We start from the raw sequence: 26,165 nt of genomic DNA, 5'->3' as shown, positions 1-26,165 counted from the left end.
CCTATATTTAGAAAAATCAATTTTTTTCTAGGCAAGTCAGTTAAGAACAAATTCTTATTTACCCTGCCAAACCCATCCCTAACCCAGATGATGCTGGGCCAATTGTGCACCACCCTATGGGACTCTGGATCATGATACAGCCCGGGATCGAACCCAGGTCTGTAGTGACACCTCTAGCACTGCAATGCAGTACCTTAGACCGCTGCGCCGCTCAGGATCCCTTGGTGAATATGGAGATAGCAGATCAGTTTAAGAATAACGGGGAGATAAATACGGAGATAGCAGATCAGTTTAAGAATAACGGGGAGATAAATACGGAGATAGCAGATCAGCTTAAGAATAACGGGGAGATGAATATGGAGATAACAGATCAGCTTAAGAATAACGGGGAGATGAATATGGAGATAACAGATCAGCTTAAGAATAACGGGGAGATGAATATGGAGATAACAGATCAGTTTAAGAATAACGGGGAGATGAAGTTGAAATACTGTTTGTTGATCACACATTCTCTCCCAAAGGTCTCATATGGGCAGCACGTGCGAGACAGCGCAGAGAAGCTGGGGAAATGTTATAGCGGTATTTTTTATAGCGGTATTCGTGCTTTGATAATGCAACCTATGGATTACAGAATAAAGTTGGGAGTTTTCATGGGACACAGGAGTCAGGATTTTGAGTATCAGTGGGATTAGGACTGGACAGAAAAATAGCCTAGGCTATAGGACAGGAGATATCATTTTCCCTCATGCCTCTGATTTGTTAACAGACTTCATGACTGTGACAGAGATGCCTATGTAGTGAATTGTTCATAGGCCTATGAAATGTGTGACTAAAGACTCACAATGACAGCTCAAAGAGGCACGTGTTCTTTTCCAGACTATACTGTAGAGCTTTCCTGTAGGGTTTATCAACTGCCTTCAGTTTACGTGTGTCAATTATGCGTGCGCTTTGAATTTATGGCGATTTTGTGTGAAGTAAATACGCTAGGCTAAAGGCTTCCATGCAACAAACTGTTTGGATAATGTGCTATATTTTATTTTTTTGATCATCTGATACTGCGCATGTTGTGTATTTTGTGGAATTGCATTAGCGCCGACATTGGGGAAACTATTAGTAATTTCCTGGGTATTGCCCTTTCTTTTTTTCTGGAAATATGAAGTGTTCCCGAGGATCCCGGTTACCCATGCTCATCCCTAGTGGGTGGTGCTTCCTCCTCTCCAGCCCTCTGTGGAGTTTTGTTTCATTCTATTTTGTATTATTTGTTCCTGTGTTTATGCCTCAGTAGTGGAATCACTTGGGAAGTCTTTCATATCCCCTCTCTGTGCTGTCCTGATGGCTGTCAGTGTAATAGTATGTGAGGTGGATTGTGGGGTTATTTCCCTGGAGTGGAAATATGATTGTTGCATCAATCAGTCAGTCAGTGCCTTCCCAGCCTGCATCTTAACACTTTGGAGTTAAACTTAGTCAGGATGCCCTCCTGCACCGGAATTCTGAATCACTTCTACCTCCCACCTACAGTTATTGTTTATGTGCTATACAGCTGCGATCCCCAAACCTTTCCAAACCTGAGACCACCAAATCACAGCCAAAAGCTCTTGAAGACCACCATTCACAAATTTGCGGATTTTTTTTTACATAAAATATATTGGTGGTCAAATTTGGAGTCAGTTTTATCAGTGAATGCAACAATAATTTTGTTATTATTATTTTAAACCATTTGCATTGTGAAAATGTATGTAAAATTGCTTATTTATTTATTTGGATTTAACCTTTATTTAACTAGGCAAGTCAGTTAAAAACAAATTCTTATTTACAATGACGGTCTGCCAAAAGACAAAAGGCCTCGTGCGGGGAGGGGGCTGGGATTAACAATTAAAAAATATATATATATATATACAGTGCCTTGCGAAAGTATTCGGCCCCCTTGAACTTTGCGACCTTTTGCCACATTTCAGGCTTCAAACATAAAGATATAAAACTGTATTTTTTTGTGAAGAATCAACAACAAGTGGGACACAATCATGAAGTGGAACGATATTTATTGGATATTTCTTTTTTAACAAAAAAATTGGGCGTGCAAAATTATTCAGCCCCCTTAAGTTAATACTTTGTAGCGCCACCATTTGCTGCGATTACAGCTGTAAGTCGCTTGGGGTATGTCTCTATCAGTTTTGCACATCGAGAGACTGACATTTTTTCCCATTCCTTCTTGCAAAACAGCTCGAGCTCAGTGAGGTTGGATGGATGGAGAGCATTTGTGAACAGCAGTTTTCAGTTCTTTCCACAGATTCTCGATTGGATTCAGGTCTGGACTTTGACTTGGCCATTCTAACACCTGGATATGTTTATTTTTGAACCATTCCATTGTAGATTTTGCTTTATGTTTTGGATCATTGTCTTGTTGGAAGACAAATCTCCGTCCCAGTCTCAGGTCTTTTGCTGACTCCATCAGGTTTTCTTCCAGAATGGTCCTGTATTTGGCTCCATCCATCTTCCCATCAATTTTAACCATCTTCCCTGTCCCTGCTGAAGAAAAGCAGGCCCAAACCATGATGCTGCCACCACCATGTTTGACAGTGGGTATGGTGTGTTCAGGGTGATGAGCTGTGTTGCTTTTACGCCAAACATAACGTTTTGCATTGTTGCCAAAAAGTTCAATTTTGGTTTCATCTGACCAGAGCACCTTCTTCCACATGTTTGGTGTGTCTCCCAGGTGGCTTGTGGCAAACTTTAAACAACACTTTTTATGGATATCTTTAAGAAATGGCTTTCTTCTTGCCACTCTTCCATAAAGGCCAGATTTGTGCAATATACGACTGATTGTTGTCCTATGGACAGAGTCTCCCACCTCAGCTGTAGATCTCTGCAGTTCATCCAGAGTGATCATGGGCCTCTTGGCTGCATCTCTGATCAGTCTTCTCCTTGTATGAGCTGAAAGTTTAGAGGGACGGACAGGTCTTGGTAGATTTGCAGTGGTCTGATACTCCTTCCATTTCAATATTATCGCTTGCACAGTGCTCCTTGGGATGTTTAAAGCTTGGGAAATCTTTTTGTATCCAAATCCGGCTTTAAACTTCTTCACAACAGTATCTCGGACCTGCCTGGTGTGTTCCTTGTTCTTCATGATGCTCTCTGCGCTTTTAACGGACCTCTGAGACTATCACAGTGCAGGTGCATTTATACGGAGACTTGATTACACACAGCTGGATTGTATTTATCATCATTAGTCATTTAGGTCAACATTGGATCATTCAGAGATCCTCACTGAACTTGAAATATCCAATAAATGTCGTTCCACTTCATGATTGTGTCCCACTTGTTGTTGATTCTTCACAAAAAAATACAGTTTTATATCTTTATGTTTGAAGCCTGAAATGTGGCAAAAGGTCGCAAAGTTCAAGGGGGCCGAATACTTTCGCAAGGCACTGTAAATAAATATGGGACAAAACACACATCACGACAAGAAAGACAACACAACATAAAGAGAAGCCAAAGACAACAACATAGCAAAGCAGAAACACGTGACAACACAGCATGGTAGCAACACAACATGACAACAACATGGTAGCAACACATGGTAGCAGCACAAAATATGTTACAAACATTATTGGGCACTCATTGAGAGAGGTAGTTAGCAAACCAGGCCAAAGACCTCTCAGAGACACCAATACTCCTTAGCCGGCCCACAAGAATGGAATGGTCTACCATATCAAAAGCTTTGGCCAAGTCAATAAAAATAGCAACAAAACATTTCTTAGAGTTAAGGGCACTGGTGACATCATTGAGGACCTTTAAGGTTGCAGTGACACATCCATAACCTGAGCGGAAACCAGATTGCATACCAGAGAGAATACTATAGACATCAAGAAAGCCAGTCAGTTGGTTATTGACAGGTTTTCCCAACACTTTTGATAAACAGGGCAAAATAGAAATAGGCCTATAACAGTTAGGATCAGCTTTATCTCCCCCTTGAAATAAAAGATGAACCATGGCTGCCTTGCAAGCAATGGGAACCTCCCCAGAAAGGAGAGACAGGTTAAAAAGGTCGGAGATAGGCTTGGTGATGATAAGGGGCAGCAACCTTAAAGAAGAAAGGGTCTAAACCATCTGACCCAGATGGCGTCAGATTAGGGTCAAGTTTAAGGAGCTCCTTTAGCACCTAGGACTCAATGACTGCCTGCAGGGAGAAACTTTGTAGCGGGGCAGGGGGAAAAGAGGGAGAAGCATTGGGGATAGTTGCATTAGAAGTGGTGGGAGATAAGGAAATGTTGGATGGGCAGGGAGGCATGGCTGAGTCAAATAGGAATCCTGACTTAATGAAGTGGTGATTAAAGAGTTTAGTTATGTGTTTCTTGTCAATAACAACCACATCATCAACTTTAAGGGACATGGGCAGCTGCGAGGAGGAGGGTTTACTCTCCAGGTCTTTAACAGTTTTCCAGAACTTCTTGGGGTTAGACCCACAGAGAGAGAACTGCTCCTTAAAGTAAATAACTTTGGCCTTTCCGGATAACCTGAGTGCACTTATTTATCATTCTCAGCCCGAGTATGCGTGTGCTGAGCATTTTGCCAAATGCAATTCTTGTGGTGGAGTAACTCTGCAAGATCACGGTCAAACCACTGAAAATATCAGAAAAGAAGGTCCAAGCGTCTTCGAAAAACGGGGATCAAGCTGATTCTCGTTAAAGTTCATTCAAGTTTTTAACCAAGCGTCTGTGATGAATCAGGACAGGTCGTTTACGAACACAGGCTGTAAAACAGTGATCACTAAGGTCATTACAGAAAACAGCAGACTGATAGCTATCACAAATATTTGTGAGGATAACATCAAGAAGAGTAGCCTTTTCTGGGTGTTTGGAGTCAAACCTTGTGGGATTGGTAATAATCTGAGAAAAATGTAGGGAGTCCCATGCTTTAGGACTTGGTCAGGTGGTTTAAGCATGGTGGACTATAGCACCCAGCAAAAGTCAACAAAGAGCTATTTGAAAGTTTAATACTTAAAACCATCAAATCAAATTGTTTGGGGACAGACTTGGTGGAGACAACTGAGCACTGAAGGTGATCCTTGGTAAAGATTGCCACTCCCCCACCGTTGGAAGATCTTTTTTGCAGAAAAAGGTTATAACCAGAAAGGTTAACATCAGTATTCAAAACACTCATCCTTAACCACGTCTCAGTAATGACCAACACATCTGGATTGCAGTGGTAAACCCATACTTTCAATTGATCCATTTTAGGTAATAAGCTAATATTGTTAATGTGCAGAAAACCCAGGATTTTACAAGAGCAGAAATCAGTGAAGCAGATATCAGAGCACAAGTCAGAATTGGGGCTAGCAACAGTAATGGGCCAGGGTGTACATGCACATTTCCAAATATCATCAACATTAGATGGCATTAGATGGCAACAAGATCATATGGTACAGCAATTTCATCAGGTAACATGAATACAAAGCCAGCGAGATTAGTATGGGATGGGGGGGGGGGGGGGGGGGCATTTCAAGGTCCTGGAGCGGCTTAGCCAGTCTCCCGATCTCAACCCCATAGAACATCTTTGGAGGGAGTTGAAAGCCCCAAAACATCACTGCTCTAGAGGAGATCTGCATAGAGGAATGGGCCAAAATACCAGCAACAGTGTGTGAAAACCTTGTGAAGACTTACAGAAAACGTTTGACCTCTGTCATTGCCAACAAAGGGTATATAACAAAGTATTGAGATAAACTTCTGTTATTGACCAAATACTTATTTTCCACCATAATTTGCAAATAAATTCATTAAAATCCTACAATGTGATTTTCTGGATTGTTTTTCTTCTCATTTTGTCTGTCATAGTTGAAGTGTACCTATGATGAAAATTACAGGCCTCTCTCATCTTTTTAAGTGGGAGAAGTTGCACAATTGGTGGCTGACTAAATACTTTTTTGCCCCACTGTATATCATTGTAGAGTATTTTTCTTCATGGCTTTTGAAAGTAAGAAATTGCTTCAGGCTAAGCATTACTCACTCAGCTCCAGGTTGGATGGTGTTTTCAGGTTTCTGTTTGTTTGCCAGAGCATTTGCTGTATAACTATTGCTGTATAAGCATTCCAGGTAATTCCGTCCAAAATCAGGTTGTAAGTTTGGAGTTTCGACTTGGAGTGAAAGTTATTTTGTTTATCGTAGCATCCTGTATATGTCCCTGCCAAATACTCTACGTTTGTCTAACTCTAAATCTATCTATTTTTTTTAAAACATGCTGAAAAATGTGGGAGCTCATCTGCTCTCTCTCTCTCTCTCTCTGCTTATAATACTGGTAATACTCCCAACTGTTATTATTTTTTGAAGAAAACATTATATAAAAAAACACAGGCTAGACCACCTGCAGTACCCCAGGTTGAAAACCAAACACACTCTAGCACACAAAATGTGTGTATATACAGTTAGTACTCTAAGTGTGACAGTCAATTTGAGCCTGCGCGAGTAGTCCATCCATCACGCAAGTAGATTAAATGAATCATGATATGATGCAAGACAGAAGGGACACGCCAGATATAGTCGTCTGTATGCTCAAAGTAATGGTTTAGGTCGGGTGAATAAATAACCAATAAAAAGCATGAAACATGTTTTCCTCCTCAGTACCTCCAGTTTTCCACCTCTGCAACCTACCTGTCTACTCTGTATTTCCAGTACAAGGTTGCCCCTCGCCCAGATGGCCTTTGAAATCCTGTAGTACACCTGTTCAATAAAAATGTATGCTGCCCTTCTAAGCTGTTTGTGGAAGTCACAAAAAAGGTGCTATTATGGATTTACGGATTAGAGCTTCTGTTATCAGAATTTATATTAGCTGCTTTGATATGAAAAAAAGCAGCTCCTCCTTGGCCTTGACAATCCTCCTGATATGTATGGAAGGTTTGATTATCACAGGTTTAAAACACTGCACTATTGGAATGGCTTCTAAATTCAAGTAATGTACAGCGATGGTATCATTGGTGCTGCTGGTTGTTTTATTTGTGTTGAATTTCAAGTGTTTACATTTACATCTTATCCAGAGTGACTTGGAGTTAGTGTATTCATCTTAAGAGAGCTAGGTGGGACAACCACATTTCACAGTCATTGTAAGTACATTTTTCGTCAATAAGGTAGCTATCAGCAAAGTCAGATCTAGTAAGGGGGGGGGGGGGCTAGCCACAACTACAGTGCCTTTGGAAAGTACTCTTGACTTTTTCCACATTTTGTTACGTTACAGCCTTATTCTAAAATGGATGACATTTTTTTAAATCCTAAGCAATCTACACACAATAAATGCAAATGTATTTAAAAAAAAATGAAATACCTTATTTACATAAGTATTCAGACCCATTGCTGATAGACTCAAAATTGAACTCAGGTGCATCCTGTTTCCATTGATCATCCTTGAGATGTTTCTACAACTTGATTGGAGTCCACCTGTGGTAAATTCAATTGATTGGACATGATTTGGAAAGGCATACACCTGAAAATATAAGGTCCCACAGTCGGCAGTGCATGTCAGAGCAAAAACCAAGCCATGAGGTCGAAGGAATTGTCCGTAGAGGTCCGAGACAGGATTGTGTTGAGGTGCAGATCTGGGAAAGGGTACCAAAACATTTCTGAAACATTGAAGGTCCCCAAGAACACATTGGCCTCCATCATTCTTAAATGGAAGAAGTTTGGAACCACCAAGACTCTTCCTAGAGTTGGCCGCCTGGCCAAACTTAGCAATTGGGGGAGAAGGGCCTTGGTCAGGGAAGTGACGAAGAACCCGATGGTCACTCTGACAGAACTCTAGAGTTCCTCTGTGGAAATGGGAGAACCTTCGAGAAGACAACCATCTCTGCAGCACTCCACCAATCAGGCCTTTATGGTAGAGTGGCCAGACGGAAGCCACTCCTCAGTAAAAGTTTGCTAAAAGGCAATAATAGACTCTCTAACCATAATAAACAAGATTCTCTGGTCTGATGAAACCAAGATTGAACTATTTGGCCTCAATACCAAGCGTTACGTTTGGAGGAAACCTGGCACCATCTCTACAGTGAAGCATGGTGTTGGCAGCATTGTGCTGTTGGGATGTTTTAAAAAGACAGGGACTGTGAGACTAGTCAGGATCGAGGAAAAGATGAACGGAGCAAAGTACAGTGAGATCCTTGATGAAACCTGCTCCAGAGCGCTCCGGACCTTAGATTGGGGCGAAGGTTCACCTTCCAACAGGCCACCGACCTTAAGCACACAGCCAAAACAACACAGGAGTGCCCAGCTAGAGCCCAGACTTGAACCCTCTGGAGAGACTTGAAAATAGCTGTGCAGCAATGCTCCCCATCCAACCTGACAGAGCTTGAGAGGATCTGCAGAGAAGAATGGGAGAAACTCCCCAAATACAGGTGTGCCAAGCTTGTAGCGTCATACCCTAGAAGACTCGATGCTGTAATCGCTGCCGAAGGGGCTTCAACAAAGTACCGAAGTGGTCTGAATACTTTCCAAAGGTACTGTAGGTAACATTGATGTCCTGGGAGATGAACATTCTGTTGTTAGTTTACCTGACATGCATATGGTTCTCTTTTTAGCTGGTTCTTTGTAGAATTTTATCTTACATAATCTTGTTTTTCTTCTCGGACAATTAATCCACAGATAAAAAGGTAAACCTATTTTGTTTTTAGTTAGTGATATTTGATTCATCTATCCTCGTGAGTTTGTATCTTCGTGATATCCAGCAAGGAGGGGACTTGCAGCACGTTAAGCGCCTTTACTAGAACCAAGTTCTATTTTAGCGCCTGGCTACGCAGACGCTCGTTAACGCGCGCAAGCAGTTTGGATGAAATGATTGAATAACATGTATGTGTACATTTATTTTGCTACGCTTGTGCACGCAATGTGGCCGGTCTAGTAAGGATGTTACTGTACTGAACGTGGACTCAAGCAAATGATCCAATAATCAACATTTCAGGAGATGATTTTTTTATTCACTTGCTTAGCAGCTAAGTAAGAGCACGGTTTTTACTAATATTTCTCAATATGGCTTCAAGCAAAGGAATGTGTGTATCTAACCTCCAAACGAGCTTCAACGCCATACAACACTCCTTCCGTGGCCTCCAACTGCTCTTAAACGCTAGTAAAACCAAATGCATGCTTTTCAACCGTTCACTGCCTGCACCCGCACGCCCGACTAGCATCACCACTGTAAACTCTCCTTCCAGACTCATATCAAGCATCTCCAATATAAAATCAAATCTAGAGTCGGCTTTCTATTCCGCAACAAAGCCTCCTTCACTCACGCCACCAAACTTACCCTAGTAAAACTGACTATCCTACCGATCCTCGACTTTGGCGATGTCATCTACAAAATAGCTTTCAATACTCTACTCAGCAAACTGGATGCAGTTTATCACAGTGCCATCCGTTTTGTTACTAAAGCACCTTATACCACCCTCCACTGCGACCTGTATGCTCTAGTTGGCTGGCCCTCGCTACATATTCATCACCAGACCCATTGGCTCCAGGTCATCTACAAGTCCATGCTAGGTAAAGCTCCGCCTTATCTCAGTTCACTGGTCACGATGGCAACACCCACCCGTAGCACACGCTCCAGCAGGTGTATCTCACTGATCATCCCTAAAGCCAACACCTCATTTGGCCGCCTTTCGTTACAGTTCTCTGCTGCCTATGACTGGAACGAATTGCAAAAATCGCTGAAGTTGGAGACTTTTATCTCCCTCACCAACTTCAAACATCTGCTATCTGAGCAGCTAACCGATCGCTGCAGCTGTATATAGTCTATCAGTAAATAGCCCACCCAATTTACCTACCTCATCCCCATACTGTTTATATTTATTTACTTTTCTGCTCTTTTGCACACAAGTATCTCTACCTGTACATGACCATTTGATCATTTATCACTCCAGTGTTAATCTGCTAAATTGTAATTATTCGCCTACCTCCTCATGCCTTTTGCACACAACGTATATAGACTCTCTTTTTTTCTACTGTGTTATTGACTTGTTAATTGTTTACTCCATGTGTAACTCTGTGTTGTCTGTTCACACTGCTATGCTTTATCTTGGCCAGGTCGCAGTTGTAAATGAGAACTTGTTCTCAACTAGCCTACCTGGTTAAATAAAGGTGAAAAGAAAAATGAAAAAAAGGGTGCAGTATAATGTTCATTACCGTTCAAAAGTTTGGGGTCACTTAGAAATGTCCTTGTTTTTGAAAGAAAATTTCAAATTGATCAGAAATACAGTGTAGACATTGTTAATGTTGTAAATGACTATTGTAGCTGAAAACGGGTGATTTGGGAGGCGGCAGGGTAGCCTAGTGGTTAGAGCGTTGGACTAGTAACCGCAAGGTTGTAAGTTCAAACCCCTGAGTTGACAGCGTACAAATCTGTTGTTCTGCTCCTGAATAGGCAGTTAACCCACTGTTCCTAGGCTGTCATTGAAAATAAGAATTTGTTCTTATTTGTTAAATAACAGTAAAATAATGGAATATCTACATAGGCGTACAAAGGCCCATTATCAGCAATCCATCACTCCTTTGAGAAACAGACACCTCACAAGTCCTCAACTGGCAGCTTCATTAAATAGTACCCGCAAAACACCAGTCTCAACGTCAACAGTGAAGAGGCGACTCCGGGATGCTGGCCTTCTAGGCAGAGTTGCTAAGAAAATTCCATATCTCAGACTGGTCAATAAAAAGAAAAGATTAAGATGGGCAAAAGAACACAGACACTGGACAGGGGAACTCTGCCTAGAAGGCCAGCATCCCGGAGTCGCCTCTTCACTGTTGACGTTGAGACTGGTGTTTTGCGGGTACTATTTAATGAAGCTGCCAGTTGAGGACTTGTGAGGTGTCTGTTTCTCAAAGGAGTGATGGATTGCTGATAATGGGCCTTTGTACGCCTATGTAGATATTCCATTATTTTACTGTTATTTAACAAATAAGAACAAATTCTTATTTTCAATGACAGCCTAGGAACAGTGGGTTAACTGCCTATTCAGGAGCAGAACAACAGATTTGTACGCTGTCAACTCAGGGGTTTGAACTTACAACCTTGCGGTTACTAGTGGTTACTCTCTTTAATCAGCTGCCAGTTGAAGACTTGTGAGGCGTCTGTTTCTCAAACTAGATACTCTAATGTACTTGTCCTCTTGCTCAGTTGTGCACCGGGGCCTCCCACTCCTCTTTCTATTCTGGTTAGAGTCAGTTTGCTCTGTTCTGCAAAGGGAGTAGTACACAGTAATTTTCAGTTTCTTGACAATATCGCGCATGGAATAGCCTTCATTTCTCAGAACAAGAATAGATTGACGAGTTTCAGAAGAAAGTTATTTGTTTCTGGCCATTTTGAGCCTTTAATTAAACCCACAAATGCTGATGCTCCAGATAGTCAACTAGTCTAAAGATGGCCGGTTTTATTGCTTCTTTAATCAGGACAACAGTTTTCAGTTGTATCTTGCAAACAGAACTTTGTATAATTTTGAAAGTTGACTGTTGAAGACTTACAATTTGCTATAACATCAACATACACCTGTAATGGGATACTGCTTTGCCCTACTACAAATCCATAGCATTTCATTATTTTAAGTGAAACAGGTCAACAATACGTTATGTTGGCTATGTTGTAGTCTAGCACCACCATATAGCATGTCTTGCAGAAAGTCTTCTGTAGTTAAAACATAGTACAAAGAGTAACCATTTCAAATTTCAAGAAAAACATATCTGGTTCATATGAAATTCAGTGTTTTATCTGGGAAGTCAGTTGTTCCTCCTGAGAAGAAAGGCACAGAGCAGTGTCAGTGTGTATCACAGATCCTCCCATTTAGAGCCCTGACTGCAGCAGATGGATGAGGTGATGTGGACGTAATTGTGGACTTGTACAAGTGAAGGTGATTCTCCTGCATCAGCAGTGATCCTTTCTGTTTAACAGTGACCCCTTCTGAGTAGAGAGAGAGCTATGATAACCTGGGCCTTCATTTCAGATGATAGGACCTGTTTTCCTTTTCTCTGCATACATACATAAAAAAAAATACATTGAATGTGCCTCACAAGGGTTTGATAACCACAGATGCTACTCCATGCCAGTAATGGATTCAAGTCCTGCAGTTATACTTTCACGCATTTGTCATCTTGGGCCCAACAGGTGTTGTTTTCAGTTGTAAAAAGATGCTGAGCATCTCCCGCTGAAGATAATGTTTCATATCTCTGCAAACTCTCTCCCTGTACTACTCTGTTTCCAGTGGTCTCTCTCTACGCAGTGCTGAGATAAGACAATTCTGCAGTTAAGATTTTAATTCCACTTCCCAAGGACTCATAGTGATAACTTAAGAGTAGACCAGAGTCTTTTCAGTAAAATTAGTGCACAGTGGTAGACAGAGTGGCCAGGGTAAAACAGAGACCCATTGCCATGATAAAACAGATAGAGAACCATGGCCAGGATAACACAGAGGCCCTTGGCCAGGTTAACCTCTACAGGATCGGTGCACCCCCCCCCCCCCCGTGGGAAGGTTGAGTAAACGTGTGATTAGCACGGGGTTATAAGTAACATGATCATTTCCCAGGACATAGACATATCTGATATGGGCAGAAAGCTTACATTTTTGTTAATCTAACTACTCTGTCCAATTTACAGTAGCTATTACAGTGAAATAATAACATTCTATTGTTTGAGGAGTGCACAGTTATGAACTTGAAAATGTTTTAATAAACCAATTAGGCACATTTGGGCAGACTTGATACAACAGTTTGAACAGACATGCAATGGTTCATTGGATCAGTCTAAAATTTTGCACATACACTGCTGCCATCTAGTGTCCAAAATCAAAATTAAGCCTAACCTGGAATAATACATTGTGACCTTTCTCTTGCATTTCAAAGATAATGGAACAAAAAACACAAAGAAACACGTATTATCTTTTACCAGATGAATGTGTTATATTCTCCTACATTCATTTCACATTTTCACAAACTTAAAAGTGTTTAAAATGGTATCCATAATATGCATATCCTTGCTTCAGGTCCTGAGCTACTGGCAGTTAGATTTCGGTATGCAATTTTAGGCGAACATTTAAAAAAAAGGGTCCGATCCTGTTAATGGTGTTGGTTATGTTTCCACTTGACACTGCAGAAATATGTATTCGATGTTTCTGTATTCCTATTGGTTGGTTGAATTTACATATCAATAAGATGTTGTGCTATTAGTCATGCTTGCAGATGGTGGGAGATCGCGAAAATACATTCTTCCCAGTCTGATATTGACATGCAAGCATGTAGGTCACGTTCTGAAGTAACGTATTCTACAATGTGTACGAGTCCACTACGTACATGTCCTGATGTGTATACAGTGCCTTCAGAAATGATTCACGCCCCTCGACTTTTTCCACATTTTCTTGTGTTGCACATGGAATTTAAAATTGTCGCTGGCCTACACACAATAATGCCCCATAATGTCAAAGTGGAATTATGTTGTTCGAGAAGGAAGCCTGGACAAAATTTAAAAAATTCCAAAACATGCATCCTGTTTGCTAAAAGGCACTAAAGTAATACTTCAAAAGATGTGGCAAAGCAGTTAAGTTTTTGTCCTGAAAGCAAAGTGTTTATGTTTGGGGCAAATCCAATACAACACATTACTGAGTGCCACTCTCCATATTTTTATTCATAGTGGTGGCTGCATCATGTTATGGGTATGTTTGTAATTGTTAAGGACTGGGAAGTTTTTCAGGATAGAAAATGTACAGAAGCTAAGAGCTAAGCACAGGCAAAATCCTAGAGGAAAACCTGGTTCAGTCTGCTTTCTACTAGACACTGGGAGATGAATTCACCTTTCAGCAGGGCAATAACCTAAAACACAAGGCCAAATCTACACTGGAATTGCTTAACAAGAGGACAGTGAATGTTCCTGAGTGGCTGAGTTACAGTTTTGACTTAAGTCTGCTTGAAAATCTATGGCAAGAACTGAAAATGGTTGTCTAGCAATGATCAAAAACCAATTTGACAGAGGTGGAATGTTGCACAATCCAGGTGTGGAAATCTCTTAGAGACTTACCCAGAAAGACTCACAGCTGTAATCACTGCCAAAGATGATTCTAACATGTATTGACTTAAGGGGTTGAATACTTATCTAATCAAAATATATTAGTGTTTTATACTTCATAAATGTTTTACAAATGTTAGAATTTTTCTTCCACATTTTCTCCCACATTCTTCCACATTTTCTTCCACATTAGAATATTTTGTGAGGATTGTTGACAAAGAATGACAATTAAATCCATTTTAATCCCACTTTGTAAGGCAACAAAATTTGGAAAAAGTCCAGCAGTGTGAATATTATATGAAGGAATATGTGTACAATACCTGTTAGATATTGGGAGCATCTTGGGATGTGCTTTTGCATGTTATTTCTGTAAGAGTGAGTTAGCTAGCATGCTCAAGATGGTAATGGTCACATTAGTCCCTGCTAAATCATAGTTATTTCCATGCTAACAGACAAACCATGAAACTACAGCCATCAACATACTGTTGTCCTGCACATCTAATGTGATTCCTTGTGTCTATCATCAGGTACTTACATTTATTGTATTTTGTACTCTTTTTGTCATGGTTATGTTTGATTACAAAATACCCATTCTGATATTGACATGGAAGCGATGGATCGCAAATCTACAGCCATCAACATACTGTTGTCTTGCACATCTAATGGGCAACCCTTGTGTCTATCCTCAGAACAAACACCAATCAACTTGGCCCGCTGGCTGGGTATTCCTTTCTTTAAAATCACAACACAAGAGAGTTACGATACACGATCACATATATTACACTTGTGCCGATACCAGTCTTTTTGTCTACGCTGGACATCTGTTACACCCGTGGTCAGGTTAACACAGAGACCCGTGGTCAGGTTAACACAGAGACCCGTGGTCAGGTTAACACAGAGACCCGTGGTCAGGTTAACACAGAGACCCGTGGTCAGGTTAACACAGAGACCCGTGGTCAGGTTAACACAGACATGGTCAGGTTAACACAGACATGGTCAGGTTAACACTGAGACCCGTGGTCAGGTTAACACAGAGACCCGTGGTCAGGTTAATACAGACATGGTCAGGTTAACACTGAGACCCGTGGTCAGGTTAATACAGACATGGTCAGGTTAACACTGAGACCCGTGGTCAGGTTAACACAGACATGATCAGGTTAACACTGAGACCCGTGGTCAGGTTAACACAGACATGATCAGGTTAACACTGAGACCCGTGGTCAGGTTAACACAGACATGACCAGGTTAACACTGAGACCCGTGGTCAGGTTAACACAGACATGATCAGGTTAACACTGAGACCCGTGGTCAGTTTAACACAGAGATGGTCAGGTTAACACAGACATGGTCAGGTTAACACTGAGACCCGTGGTCAGGTTAACACAGACATGGTCAGGTTAACACTGAGACCCGTGGTCAGGTTAACACTGAGACCCGTGGTCAGGTTAACACAGACATGGTCAGGTTAACACTGAGACCCATGGCCAGGTTAACACTGAGACCCGTGGTCAGGTTAACACAGACATGGTCAGGTTAACACTGAGACCCATGATCAGGTTAACACTGAGACCCGTGGTCAGGTTAACACAGACATGATCAGGTTAACACTGAGACCCGTGGTCAGGTTAACACAGACATGATCAGGTTAACACTGAGACCCGTGGTCAGGTTAACACAGACATGGTCAGGTTAACACTGAGACCCATGGCCAGGTTAACACTGAGACCCGTGGTCAGGTTAACACAGACATGGTCAGGTTAACACTGAGACCCGTGGTCAGGTTAACACAGACATGATCAGGTTAACACTGAGACCCATGGTCAGGTTAACACAGACATGGTCAGGTTGACACTGAGACCCATGGTCAGGTTAACACAGACATGGTCAGGTTAACACTGAGACCCGTGGTCAGGTTAACACAGAGACCCGTGGTCAGGTTAACACTGAGACCCATGGCCAGGTTAACACAGACATGATCAGGTTAACACTGAGACCCGTGGTCAGGTTAACACAGACATGGTCAGGTTAACACTGAGACCCATGGCCAGGTTAACACAGACATGGTCAGGTTAACACTGAGACCCGTGGTCAGGTTAACACAGACATGGTCAGGTTAACACTGAGACGTCAGTTCACCGTCTTTTTTTTGTTGCCAACTAACGTGAAATCACATTGACATTGGATTTTGGTTGGGTAAAAATAGATACAATTCCCTTACACTTATGACATTTTGCAAATCCAATCAGTTTTCTACATTGATTCAACGTCATCATGTTACATTTTTTGGGTTGAAATTATTGTGGAAACAACATTGATTCAAACAGTTTTTGCCCAATGGGAGGTTAACACAGAGACCCATGGCCAGGTTAACACAAAGATCATGGCTGGTCAGTTTAACATAGAGACCATGGCTGGTCAGTTTAACATAGAGACACATGGCTGGTCAGGTTAACACAGAGACCATGGCTGGTCAGGTTAACACAAAGACCATGGCTGGTCAGGTTAACACAAAGACCATGGCTGGTCAGGATAACACAAAGACCATGGCTGGTCAGGTTAACACAAAGACCATAGCTGGTCAGGTTAACACAAAGACCATGGCTGGTCAGGTTAACACAAAGACCATGGCTGGTCAGGATAACACAAAGACCATGGCTGGTCAGGTTAACACAAAGACCATAGCTGGTCAGGTTAACACAAAGACCATGGCTGGTCAGGTTAACAGAGAGACCATAGCTGGTCAGGATAACATAGAGACCATGGCTGGTCAGGTTAACACAAAGACCATGGCTGGTCAGGTTAACATAGAGACGCATGGCTGGTCAGGTTAACATAGAGACCATGGCTGGTCAGGTTAACACAAAGATCATGGCTGGTCAGGTTAACACAAAGACCATGGCTGGTCAGGTTAAAACAGAGAATAATGGCCAGGTTAAAACAGAGAATAATGGCCAGGTTAAAACAGAGAATAATTGCCAGGTTAAAACAGAGAATAATGGCCAGGTTAAAACAGAAACTAATGGCCAGGTTAAAACAGAGAATAATGGCCAGGTTAAAACAGAGAACAATAGCCAAGTTAACACAGAGTACTCAGGCCAGGTTAACACAAAGACCCATGGTTGGCCAGGTTAACACAGAGACCCAGGTTAATTACACAGAGAAAGAGACCCAGGCCAGGTTAGCAGCATCATTCCAGCTGGCAGTGAGTCAGCACTGCACTGGCAGAAAGTCTTGTTTCATGTGGCTCACAAACCTTTGTCGCAAATGGCCTCCAGGAGATGAAACAACATGGCTTAATAAGGTGTTAAATTGGACATGATCGTTAGACAGAAGGCTAATTTTATGCAACCTCTTATTGCTTCTTCTCCATCTTCATTAATCTGGCCATTTGTTTTTGCTCCTTGGTTGCAAGAAAATTGATGGTTGGAGGAGGACGGGGAGTGGGGAAGAGTGAACAGGAGAGTTAGAGAGCTAAGAATATTGAATATGGTACAGAAATCGGATCTTGTTGGTGTGATTTTATACTATTGTTACTTCTGACATTTGCTTAGAGCAATTCTCATAAAGCAAGCAAGTTATTGAGGAGTTTTCAGAGCTGAGAAATGCTTGATTAAAGCAATATACAAAAGGCCAGGAGGATTTGCCTACAATTTGCATACAGCCTGAGGCTCAGGTGTTGAAAAGTCTACTAGATACAATATACAATATATGTCAGTCTCCTATATTGGTGCCCAATATCCCTTAATAGCCTGTAGATTGGGACAGATATTTTAGGGGAACAAAGAATAGAATCATTGGCAAAAAGCCATGTTATTGAGGAGAAATATCGTTTTTTTTTAAACATTTTCATACATAAAATCTCCATTCCCTAGGCACTTTTGAAGCCTTTCATACATTGTAGTTGACAAAGACGAGGGTCAACAGAGATGTACGTGACAGTGTATATTGTTATGATGCCATAATAAGCCTTCTCCTTTTGTCAGCTCCAGTGTTTTTATTTTTTCATGTGTCCTTTTCTCTGTGTTTTTGCAGGTTGGATAGTGGCAAAAGTGTAAGGGGACAACTAGAACCAAGCTAAATTGATGGATGTTTTTCAAGAACCCAACTTTTCTGTGCTGGCTGCAAACCTGGAACAGATCAACAAAGAGGATGAGAATGGTAAAGACATTTCATTCTTGAATTTAAAAAATGATGGACACACCAAGATCTAATTCCTCACCTCAGGTGTATATCAACACTTCATACTGTATGTTTTAGCATTTTAACATGTTTCTATTAAGGAACAGAGGGAATGCTGTCACATGACCACAGTACATTATGTCCTGCTGGTTACAAGGAGGCACAGAGTTCTTATGCTATGCATTGTTTTCACCTCCTCTGCTATTGAGTTTGCCTGTTACCTTCACAGAACTGAAAGGCAAGAAGCCCCAGCCTTGATATTTAGTGACCTTAACCTTTGCTGCATCTGAATGGATGAGCAATGTTTCAGTGCTCAGAAACGTTCCAATGTGTGGAATGTTTTCCTCCATTTTTTACTTCTGAAAGTACTTATCATCCTTTCCCACCTAATGATCCTGAATGTCAAAGGGGGAAGACCACTCACAAAGAGCAGGGGAAATGTCATTACGTTTGTCATTCCTTCCATGTATCCTTTAAATACATGAACCAGAGTAATAGAAGAGGTCGTGCAGAGGCCTTATTTAAGGGTGAAAAATAGGCTAATGGTATATTTCCACTATAATTGTCCCATTACGTTCTATTGGGTATTTTATTCTCAATGTATTCTTATCACAAATTATAAAGCACAAGAAACACAATGATGAGAAAATTATGAGCATTTCATTTTCCTCAATAAAAAGCAGAATTCACCTTTTCAGCTTGAATTAGCTATATTATTCATTGTCTTTGTACAAAATGATTATTTTGTGCAGCCTGTTTAAAAAAAAATGACCTGTACATTTTATCAACTGTAAGAGAGGCTAGGAACATACATTGAGCTGAAAATGAAACATTATTAAAGATAGGAAATAGTAGAGTATATTAAAATGTCCTCTCATATAGGACAGTATATTAAAGTACTCTCACATTGTCCATCAGTGTGTTCACTGGTGAATTAGTTATTATCTGATATCATCTCTCTGTTCTGCTCTACAGAATCACACATCCAGGACAGTAATCTGCAGCCAGACAGCACCGCCATCTCACCTACAGCCAATCAACCAAAAGGAGGCCATGAGAGTGAGAGGACCTCACTGAACCCATTCTCACCCCTCAGCCCAACAGAGACCTCTGAGCCCAGCATCACCACCACTACCACTGATGACTCCTCTTCTATCCATGCCATCTCCCACACCTCCTCTTGCACAACAAAAGAGGTGAGTCCCTGGGCTCTTCCAGAGGACTGTAGTAACAAAGCAGCTTTCACAATAATGGAGGTAGGGAGTGTATCAGCCCTGTCTGGAGGGGACTGCCTCATGCCACAAAGCCGCACATGCCTGGGTTGTTTCATCGAGACCAAGGACGCTACAGAGCCTGAGCCAGGGCTGGACCTGGGCCCGGACTACGACCCCTGTCCTGTCTCCTGTCCTGACATGGCCATGCAGTGCATGAGTTCTGGGGATGGTATCCGCTACGGGGATCAGCTGCTCTCAGACCAGCTTCTCAGCTACCCAGAGCACAAGATCAGTGCAGAGGAGAAGACAGATGATGAGAAGTCAGCGGAGGACAGCGACTCGGAGGACGCCACGTCGAAGAGTATCTACGAAGGCCTGCTCCTGGACAAGTGCAATGGTGAGGAGGCTCTACTGGCCAACTCCAGCCAGGACTGGGGCTGCTTTGAGTCCTTTATCAGCGAGAGTAAGATCGAGCTGCTGGACCTCTGCTCTAAGAATGAGCTCTCTGTCAACCTCTTCTCAGAAGAGGACGTAGACAACTACATGTTTGATGATGAGGACGAGGACTCCACCCTGGGCAGTGACGTGTGCTCGCTGAAGATCCGCTACGAGTCCTTCCAGGACAACGTCCGAGAAAAGACCAACCCCATTCAGGAGGAAACCCAGTTCAACTTCTTCCCTAGTGTCGTGGCCAAAAAGGAGGGTGAGGGAACAGTGAAGAAGGGAGCAGAAGGGGCACAGGTGAAGGGAGAGATAGTTGAAGTCTGGGCGGCTGGAGAAAAGGTTGACAAAAACAACAGCAGCAGCTCTGCTGAGGTGACACCGAATGTCAGTCCAGAGAGCAGCTACCTGTTTGACTTCAACAATTCCACAGTGGACTCTGGAGAGTACAGCGATGACAGCTCCTGTACTGGATCCTCCCTTGACACCTGCCAGACCAAACAGAAACACTGCTTCCTCTCCAGGGAGAACTCCAGCTCCTCCAGCCAGCTGAGCTATGGGCTGAGGTCCAAGAGGAAAGTCCGATACAGCGACGACTATCTGTACGACGTGGATTCTATCGAGAGCGAGAGGAACACGGAGAAAAAAGACAAGCAGACGGTGGGTCCAAAAAAAGAGGAGGATGACGACTGGTGTCCAAAGAAGAGGAGAAAATCCTCACGAAAAGAGCCTCCGGTGATAATCAAATACATCATCATAAACCGATTTAAAGGGGAGAAGCACATGTTATTAAAGCTTGGCAAAATTGACACATCGGAGACAACAGTAAGCTTAAGTAAGGACTTAGTTCATAAGTACCAGAGAATGGCTCCTCTGAAAGACTACTGGCAAAAGAGGCGCCAGGAAATGCAGGAGCAGCGCATGCTGGCTGCTGGTGATAAAAACACATTTCCAAATGGCTGCAGGCGTTCCCTTAATTCGAGCCTGACAAAAAGAAAATACAGGATTGCAAATAGAGTCCGGATTCAAAGAATTCACACTGTAAAGCTCTCGCCAAACCTCACCGATCACAAGCAAGAGGTGGGCGCAGCTGAGGATGAAGCTGCCTGTACAGATATGGAATCTATAACAACAACGACCTCTGACTGTGCTGCTAGATTAGACCAAGGCAGTGTGACAGGAAAAAGCAGATCGCTAGAGAGGGAGGGGAAAAGACTTGGGAATAAGACTGTGCAAATAAGGAAATTTAAAAGCGAGGCCAGACTGAGGTTGAAAAAAATGAACGAGGCTCAGCGGGAGGATGGTAAAACTGTGATACAGCTACAAGAGGTTGGCCCACTATCCCCAAATCAGCACCCTGACATAGTTTACTCCACTGCAGGCAGCCCCCAGCTTTGTGATGACTCCACTGTCAGTGTCGACCCCAGTGAAAAGTCCCCTTTTACACCAGCCCCCTGCTCCCCTTCCAGTACAATGACCCATCCTGTAAATGTGAATAGTGGTCTACATGTCATCCCTGGAGGCTACCTGCAGACATTACTAGAGGCCTCTGACTCATCCAATAACACTGGGCTGACATATTACTCACAGCAGCATCAGCAGCATCCCCGACAGCAGTTTCCTCATGGCCTCTCCCAGGAGGAGAATCCATTCACTAACCTACAGCTGGCCCAGAGCTGTGTTCTATCCCCACCCTCAGAGTCTGAGCTCCAACAATCTCCATCTAACTGCTCCAATCAAATGGAGCCAAACTTCACTCACACATCATGGCAGTCTGAAGGTAAACATTTATCATTTACACCTGATATTAAACCTGAACCTTCTGTCTTTTCCAGCACCATTTCTTTGCCAATGACAAACAACTTGCCGTTGTCAGGATATAGTCAAGTCAATGTAGATGGCAACAGATTGCTGTACGATAAGGCATATTTACCTGAGGAGCCACCAGGACTAGACTCAGGCCTACAAGTCAGCCGGTCAGCTGAAGAGGAACAGGTGCAGTTCCATAGAGTCGCTCTAAACACAGAGAATGGCAGGCTGGCCAGCTATGACTCTATGAGTTCACTGTCTGCCACCTCCAGCAACTACAGCTCTATGAGTCTCAAGTCCTGTGAGAAGGAGAGTGAAGAGGATGTGAACGAGAACTTCTTGGCCCACTGCAGTCCCAAACTGGTGATCCAGCAAAGTACCGATGAAATCACTCCCCTCAGGGAGTCTACAGACCTACTGGACATCTCCAACTTCACCCCCGATAAGTTCAGGCACTCGCCGTTGTCAGAGATGTCGCCACCCGACACACCAAATCTCTCCCCACAGGTGATGGGGACAGAAATGAGGGAAAGCCTAGGAAAGGCCAGGGAGTTTCAGGGAGAGACAGGAGACATGACTCTCTCAGCTACACCTGATGGGACTAAGTGGGACTGTAATGTCCTGCCAACACAAAACCATGATGGCAGAGCGATAAACAATCATCAGTTCCAGTTCCATACTTTCAATGATAATGACGGCACATGTAAGACTGATGGCCCCAACATCTTTGATGAGCAGCCCGGATCCATCGGAGGTCGAATTAAAGGTCCCAAGTCAAAAAGGAAAACAACCAGTAAACAGAAAACCAAGGCTCCAAGGGCCCCCAAGACAGAGAAGAACAAAGCCCCTAGACAGAATTCTAGTTCATCCAAAAAGCTAAAAGCCCTGCTTGATGCAAAGGCAAATGCAAAAGGTGAAGAAAGTGAAGGCCTTGCTGGACTGTCAGAAGACTGGCCTTTACTGGAGGAGCATGGTGGGGGCTGGGCAGACGGCAACAACAACAGTCCTGTGGATGACGACCAGCGAGAGTTTGAAGAGCCCTCCAACATCCTGTCCAACATAGCCTCTGGTATGGCAGAGGTCCAGAGGTTTATGAAGGTGTCAATCGAGCCACTGTGGGACCCCATGTCTGGCCTCTGTCAGCCTCCAGATGCCAACAGCCTTAAAACTAAGACACTTAAAATCCTGGCGGGAACAACAGCTAATGTCAGGAAAAAGGGTGGTTATACCACCTCCCCTGTGGCAGGAAGGGGCAGGAAGGCAACGGGCATGGGAGCCAAAAACCAAGCCAAGTTAATTCCTTCAAACCCCTTCTTCCCCCCTCTCATGCTGGACTGCAACATGTTTAACAAGTCCAGCCTCGGTATACCTGGCATCTGTGGGCCCGCACACAAGAAAATGTACCGTCACAAAACCGGTGCAAAATTTGCTGGAGACGAAAACAATACAGGGAAGCGGGACTCGAGCAAGAACGTAGCTCTGATGGCCTCTTATGAGAAACGGAGGTAATATTTTGTACCGGTGGCTGCAAAATACGTCCCCCTCACTCTATTTCCTCCCGCCCCTTGCTCAGTTCCCTGGGTTCCCTTACTGCTCTCCCTTTTTGACTTCAATCCAAGTGTTGCATGGCAAAGACATTAACCTTGACTACCCCACCTGCTTATTTTACCCTAAATAGAGCCGAAATAACTTGCATGTAAGATTTTATTTGTTCCTGAGAAGCTACCTATTGAGTGATTGATTGTCTTCAGTTTGATTGGGTTTTCAAACTACCGTGGCTCCATTTTGATTCTGACTGCTGCTTGATTCACCTTTCTTGGTCTTTAGATTGTTTTGTTTTTTGTTACTTTAGGTTTGACTTTTGTATAATAAGAAAGATTGCCTTGAAACTGTTTTTAAAATATTTTTTGGTGATACTTAGTGGTTTGCTTTGTGTTTTCAGTTCTCCATTTCAGCAGAACAGCTTGCCCCATCTTAATAATGTCAAAATTCCGTCTGTGGCTCTCCACAAAATAAAATCCCAGTTCAAAGGTTGTCCGTCCTTACATTCAGACAGTGGTTTTCTTCAGTGTAAGAAGAGAGAGTGGAGCGAGTCATAAGTGAACAGTTACAGAAGGCCTTTCCTATCATTACTGATATCACCCTGCCATTCCAGTTGTGGATGTTTCGCTGCTGTTGGAGAACTGTATCACTGTTCTGCTGGGAACCAGACTTTTCAGAATTAAAAAAGGGACTCTTTTTGTATTAACAATAAGACAAATGTATCAAACTGTCCTAATTGTATTAATATCTTTAAATGGTATTATTTGTCATTGGCTTATTGCCATGGTTTGGGGAGAGTTGGTGGGAGGGTAAGTGGAGTAAGTACCCAAAATTGCAATTTGTTAATGCTATTGTACAGAGACATATGCACTATTTGCAGAATATGACAATAATTATAATGTTGAAAATGGAATTAATGTGCCAAACGTTGATCAAGTACCTGTATAAACATTTTCTATCTGTATGTATATTGGCTGTTTCATGTTCTTTTTGTTACGGTTGTGCGGTGGGTGTTCTGGACTATGGTGGCCGGTCGACATTCCAGAGATCTTACACTTGGGATCTATTCCGTTTGCCAAGCACCTGCAGCCGACAGTGATACACATTTTACCAAAATGCAAATGACTGTCTTTTCTTTCATACATTCTTCTGAAATGATTGCCATCTGAACTCAAAATCAACAGCCAGCATGGAGATACAGAGAAGGGGATTAAATATGCTCTAACAGGTTAATTAAATCGAGATCATCGGACGACAAGGTTCTATCTGCATTTTGTCAAAATGTAGTTATTGGCATAGCCTTGATCTGTTCAATGTTCTCTGCCTATATAGTACTGTAAATACACCAATTCATGTTGTTAAGTTCAAAAGAAAAGAATATAAAAATTGCTGACACCATTGAAACCAATGAGGGTTCGGAACTTTAAAGCCAATTATCTCAGAATCATATTTTTGCAGATAGAACCTTATAGTCCCAAGTGCTCAAAATCTTGAGGTTTGCATTTGTACTATACTCAAGATTAACACACAGATTAATGTAATCTCATGCATTCACCTACCACTGCACCAACATGGAGCTCTATATTAGATTTCTACAATTGATTTCAATTGACATAAATTGATATTATCCATCAGAGCTCAATATTTATTGTGAAGACCTTTGTCTCTCGCAACCCCCCTTCCCCTCCATCTTCTCCAAGTTGCCAGGCTAGTCATTTAGATGTGGGATCGCGACAAGTGTCACCACCAGGTGATGTGGAGTAGACTGCCTTATATCATCCCTGCCCATTGTCAATTGAATGTACTGTACTTCCTCTCCAACAAGAGTTGTATATGATGTACCACTGTTGAGCTGCCTCGGAAAGGTGCTTGAAAGCAAATTCATTTACAGGTAATTGAAAAAAGGATGAAGAAATCCTCTGTGCCCTATTTATGAATGTATTAGATACTGTTATGTTTGATGTAGCCTAATTCTGCCATGATTTTGACATTAATTGAAATTATGTTTTGCCTTTTTTTTGTTGAAAAGAATATTGAGCTTTATAAATATCGTCAGAGTTGTTGTCAGAGGGATTCCAGAAGAACTCTTGACGTCCTCGATGAATCTTGTATATTTTTCAGTGTGCCGATTTGTAAAATATTTTCTAAGTGTATATTTTTCTTAGAAAGTGCTGTGAAGTATTTGTGAGTGTGGATACTCTTTTTTCACCTTTACAGGCAGTGAAAGGGATGCATAATGACATGCCTCTGGTTTTAAAAACCAAAATAACAAACACGACAACAAAAAAACTCCAAAAAAGAAGAGGGTAAAACACTGGAAAAAAGTTGTAACATTTTGTTGGAAGTTTTGTAATCAGACCAATCTTGTTGTGGGAGTGTAGTGCTACTGTGTAAAAAGTATGATAAAACAAAAAGAAAAACTGAAACAAAGACATGTTTGTGATTTTATTGCTGTTTTATAGATTTTCATGTAAATCATTCTAGTATTATTTTGTTTTGTTGTAACTGTTGCAAAGGTTTAAATATTTGTGGACAAGCCTGTATGGTGACAATGTAATATTGGTAACTTGCTGAGTTTTGTAATAATGTTTATGGAATAAATATAAAATAAAAATTAGCTTTTGATTGCTGCTTTCAGATGAGGTCTCCATTTTCTTCAATGTAGGGACTGTATTGACCTCTTTCTGAAAATGTATACAGTCCTTATGTTGCATGCATCTTGAAGATTTCAAGAAATGTTAAAATATGTATTGTAGTCTGTGCATGTGTTTGCATGTCTGAAAATAGATTCATTCCCAGGACTCCACAAAATGCTAAACATGTTACTTCATATCATTTTTATTTTCAGATATTTACTTTGATGAACAGGCACATGTTTAGAGAGACTACAATCTATCTACTCCAGTGGCATATATTCATGGATGGCTTCCCCAAAAATTTACAAAAACACACACAAAAAAACATATA

General features: G+C 42.1%; 1 protein-coding gene across 1 annotated transcript in view; it reads left to right on the top strand.

Moving 5' to 3' along the window:
• Positions 1-25,835, top strand: part of LOC135548497 (neurite extension and migration factor-like) — an 82,187-nt gene extending 56,352 nt beyond the window's left edge. Inside the window, exons 2-3 of the mRNA XM_064978175.1 lie at positions 18,046-18,171; positions 19,168-25,835. Of these exons, the coding sequence (XP_064834247.1) occupies positions 18,096-18,171; positions 19,168-23,165 (4,074 nt within the window). The 5' untranslated portion in view covers positions 18,046-18,095 and the 3' untranslated portion in view covers positions 23,166-25,835. The remainder of the gene's footprint in view (positions 1-18,045; positions 18,172-19,167) is intronic.
• The last annotated feature ends 330 nt before the right edge of the window (positions 25,836-26,165 follow it).

The sequence above is a fragment of the Oncorhynchus masou genome, chromosome 11, assembly GCF_036934945.1.
Source record: "Oncorhynchus masou masou isolate Uvic2021 chromosome 11, UVic_Omas_1.1, whole genome shotgun sequence".
Classification (NCBI taxonomy): Eukaryota; Metazoa; Chordata; class Actinopteri; order Salmoniformes; family Salmonidae; genus Oncorhynchus; species Oncorhynchus masou.
Note: the sequence above shows the minus strand (reverse complement) of the source record. Positions and strands in the feature narration are given on the sequence as shown.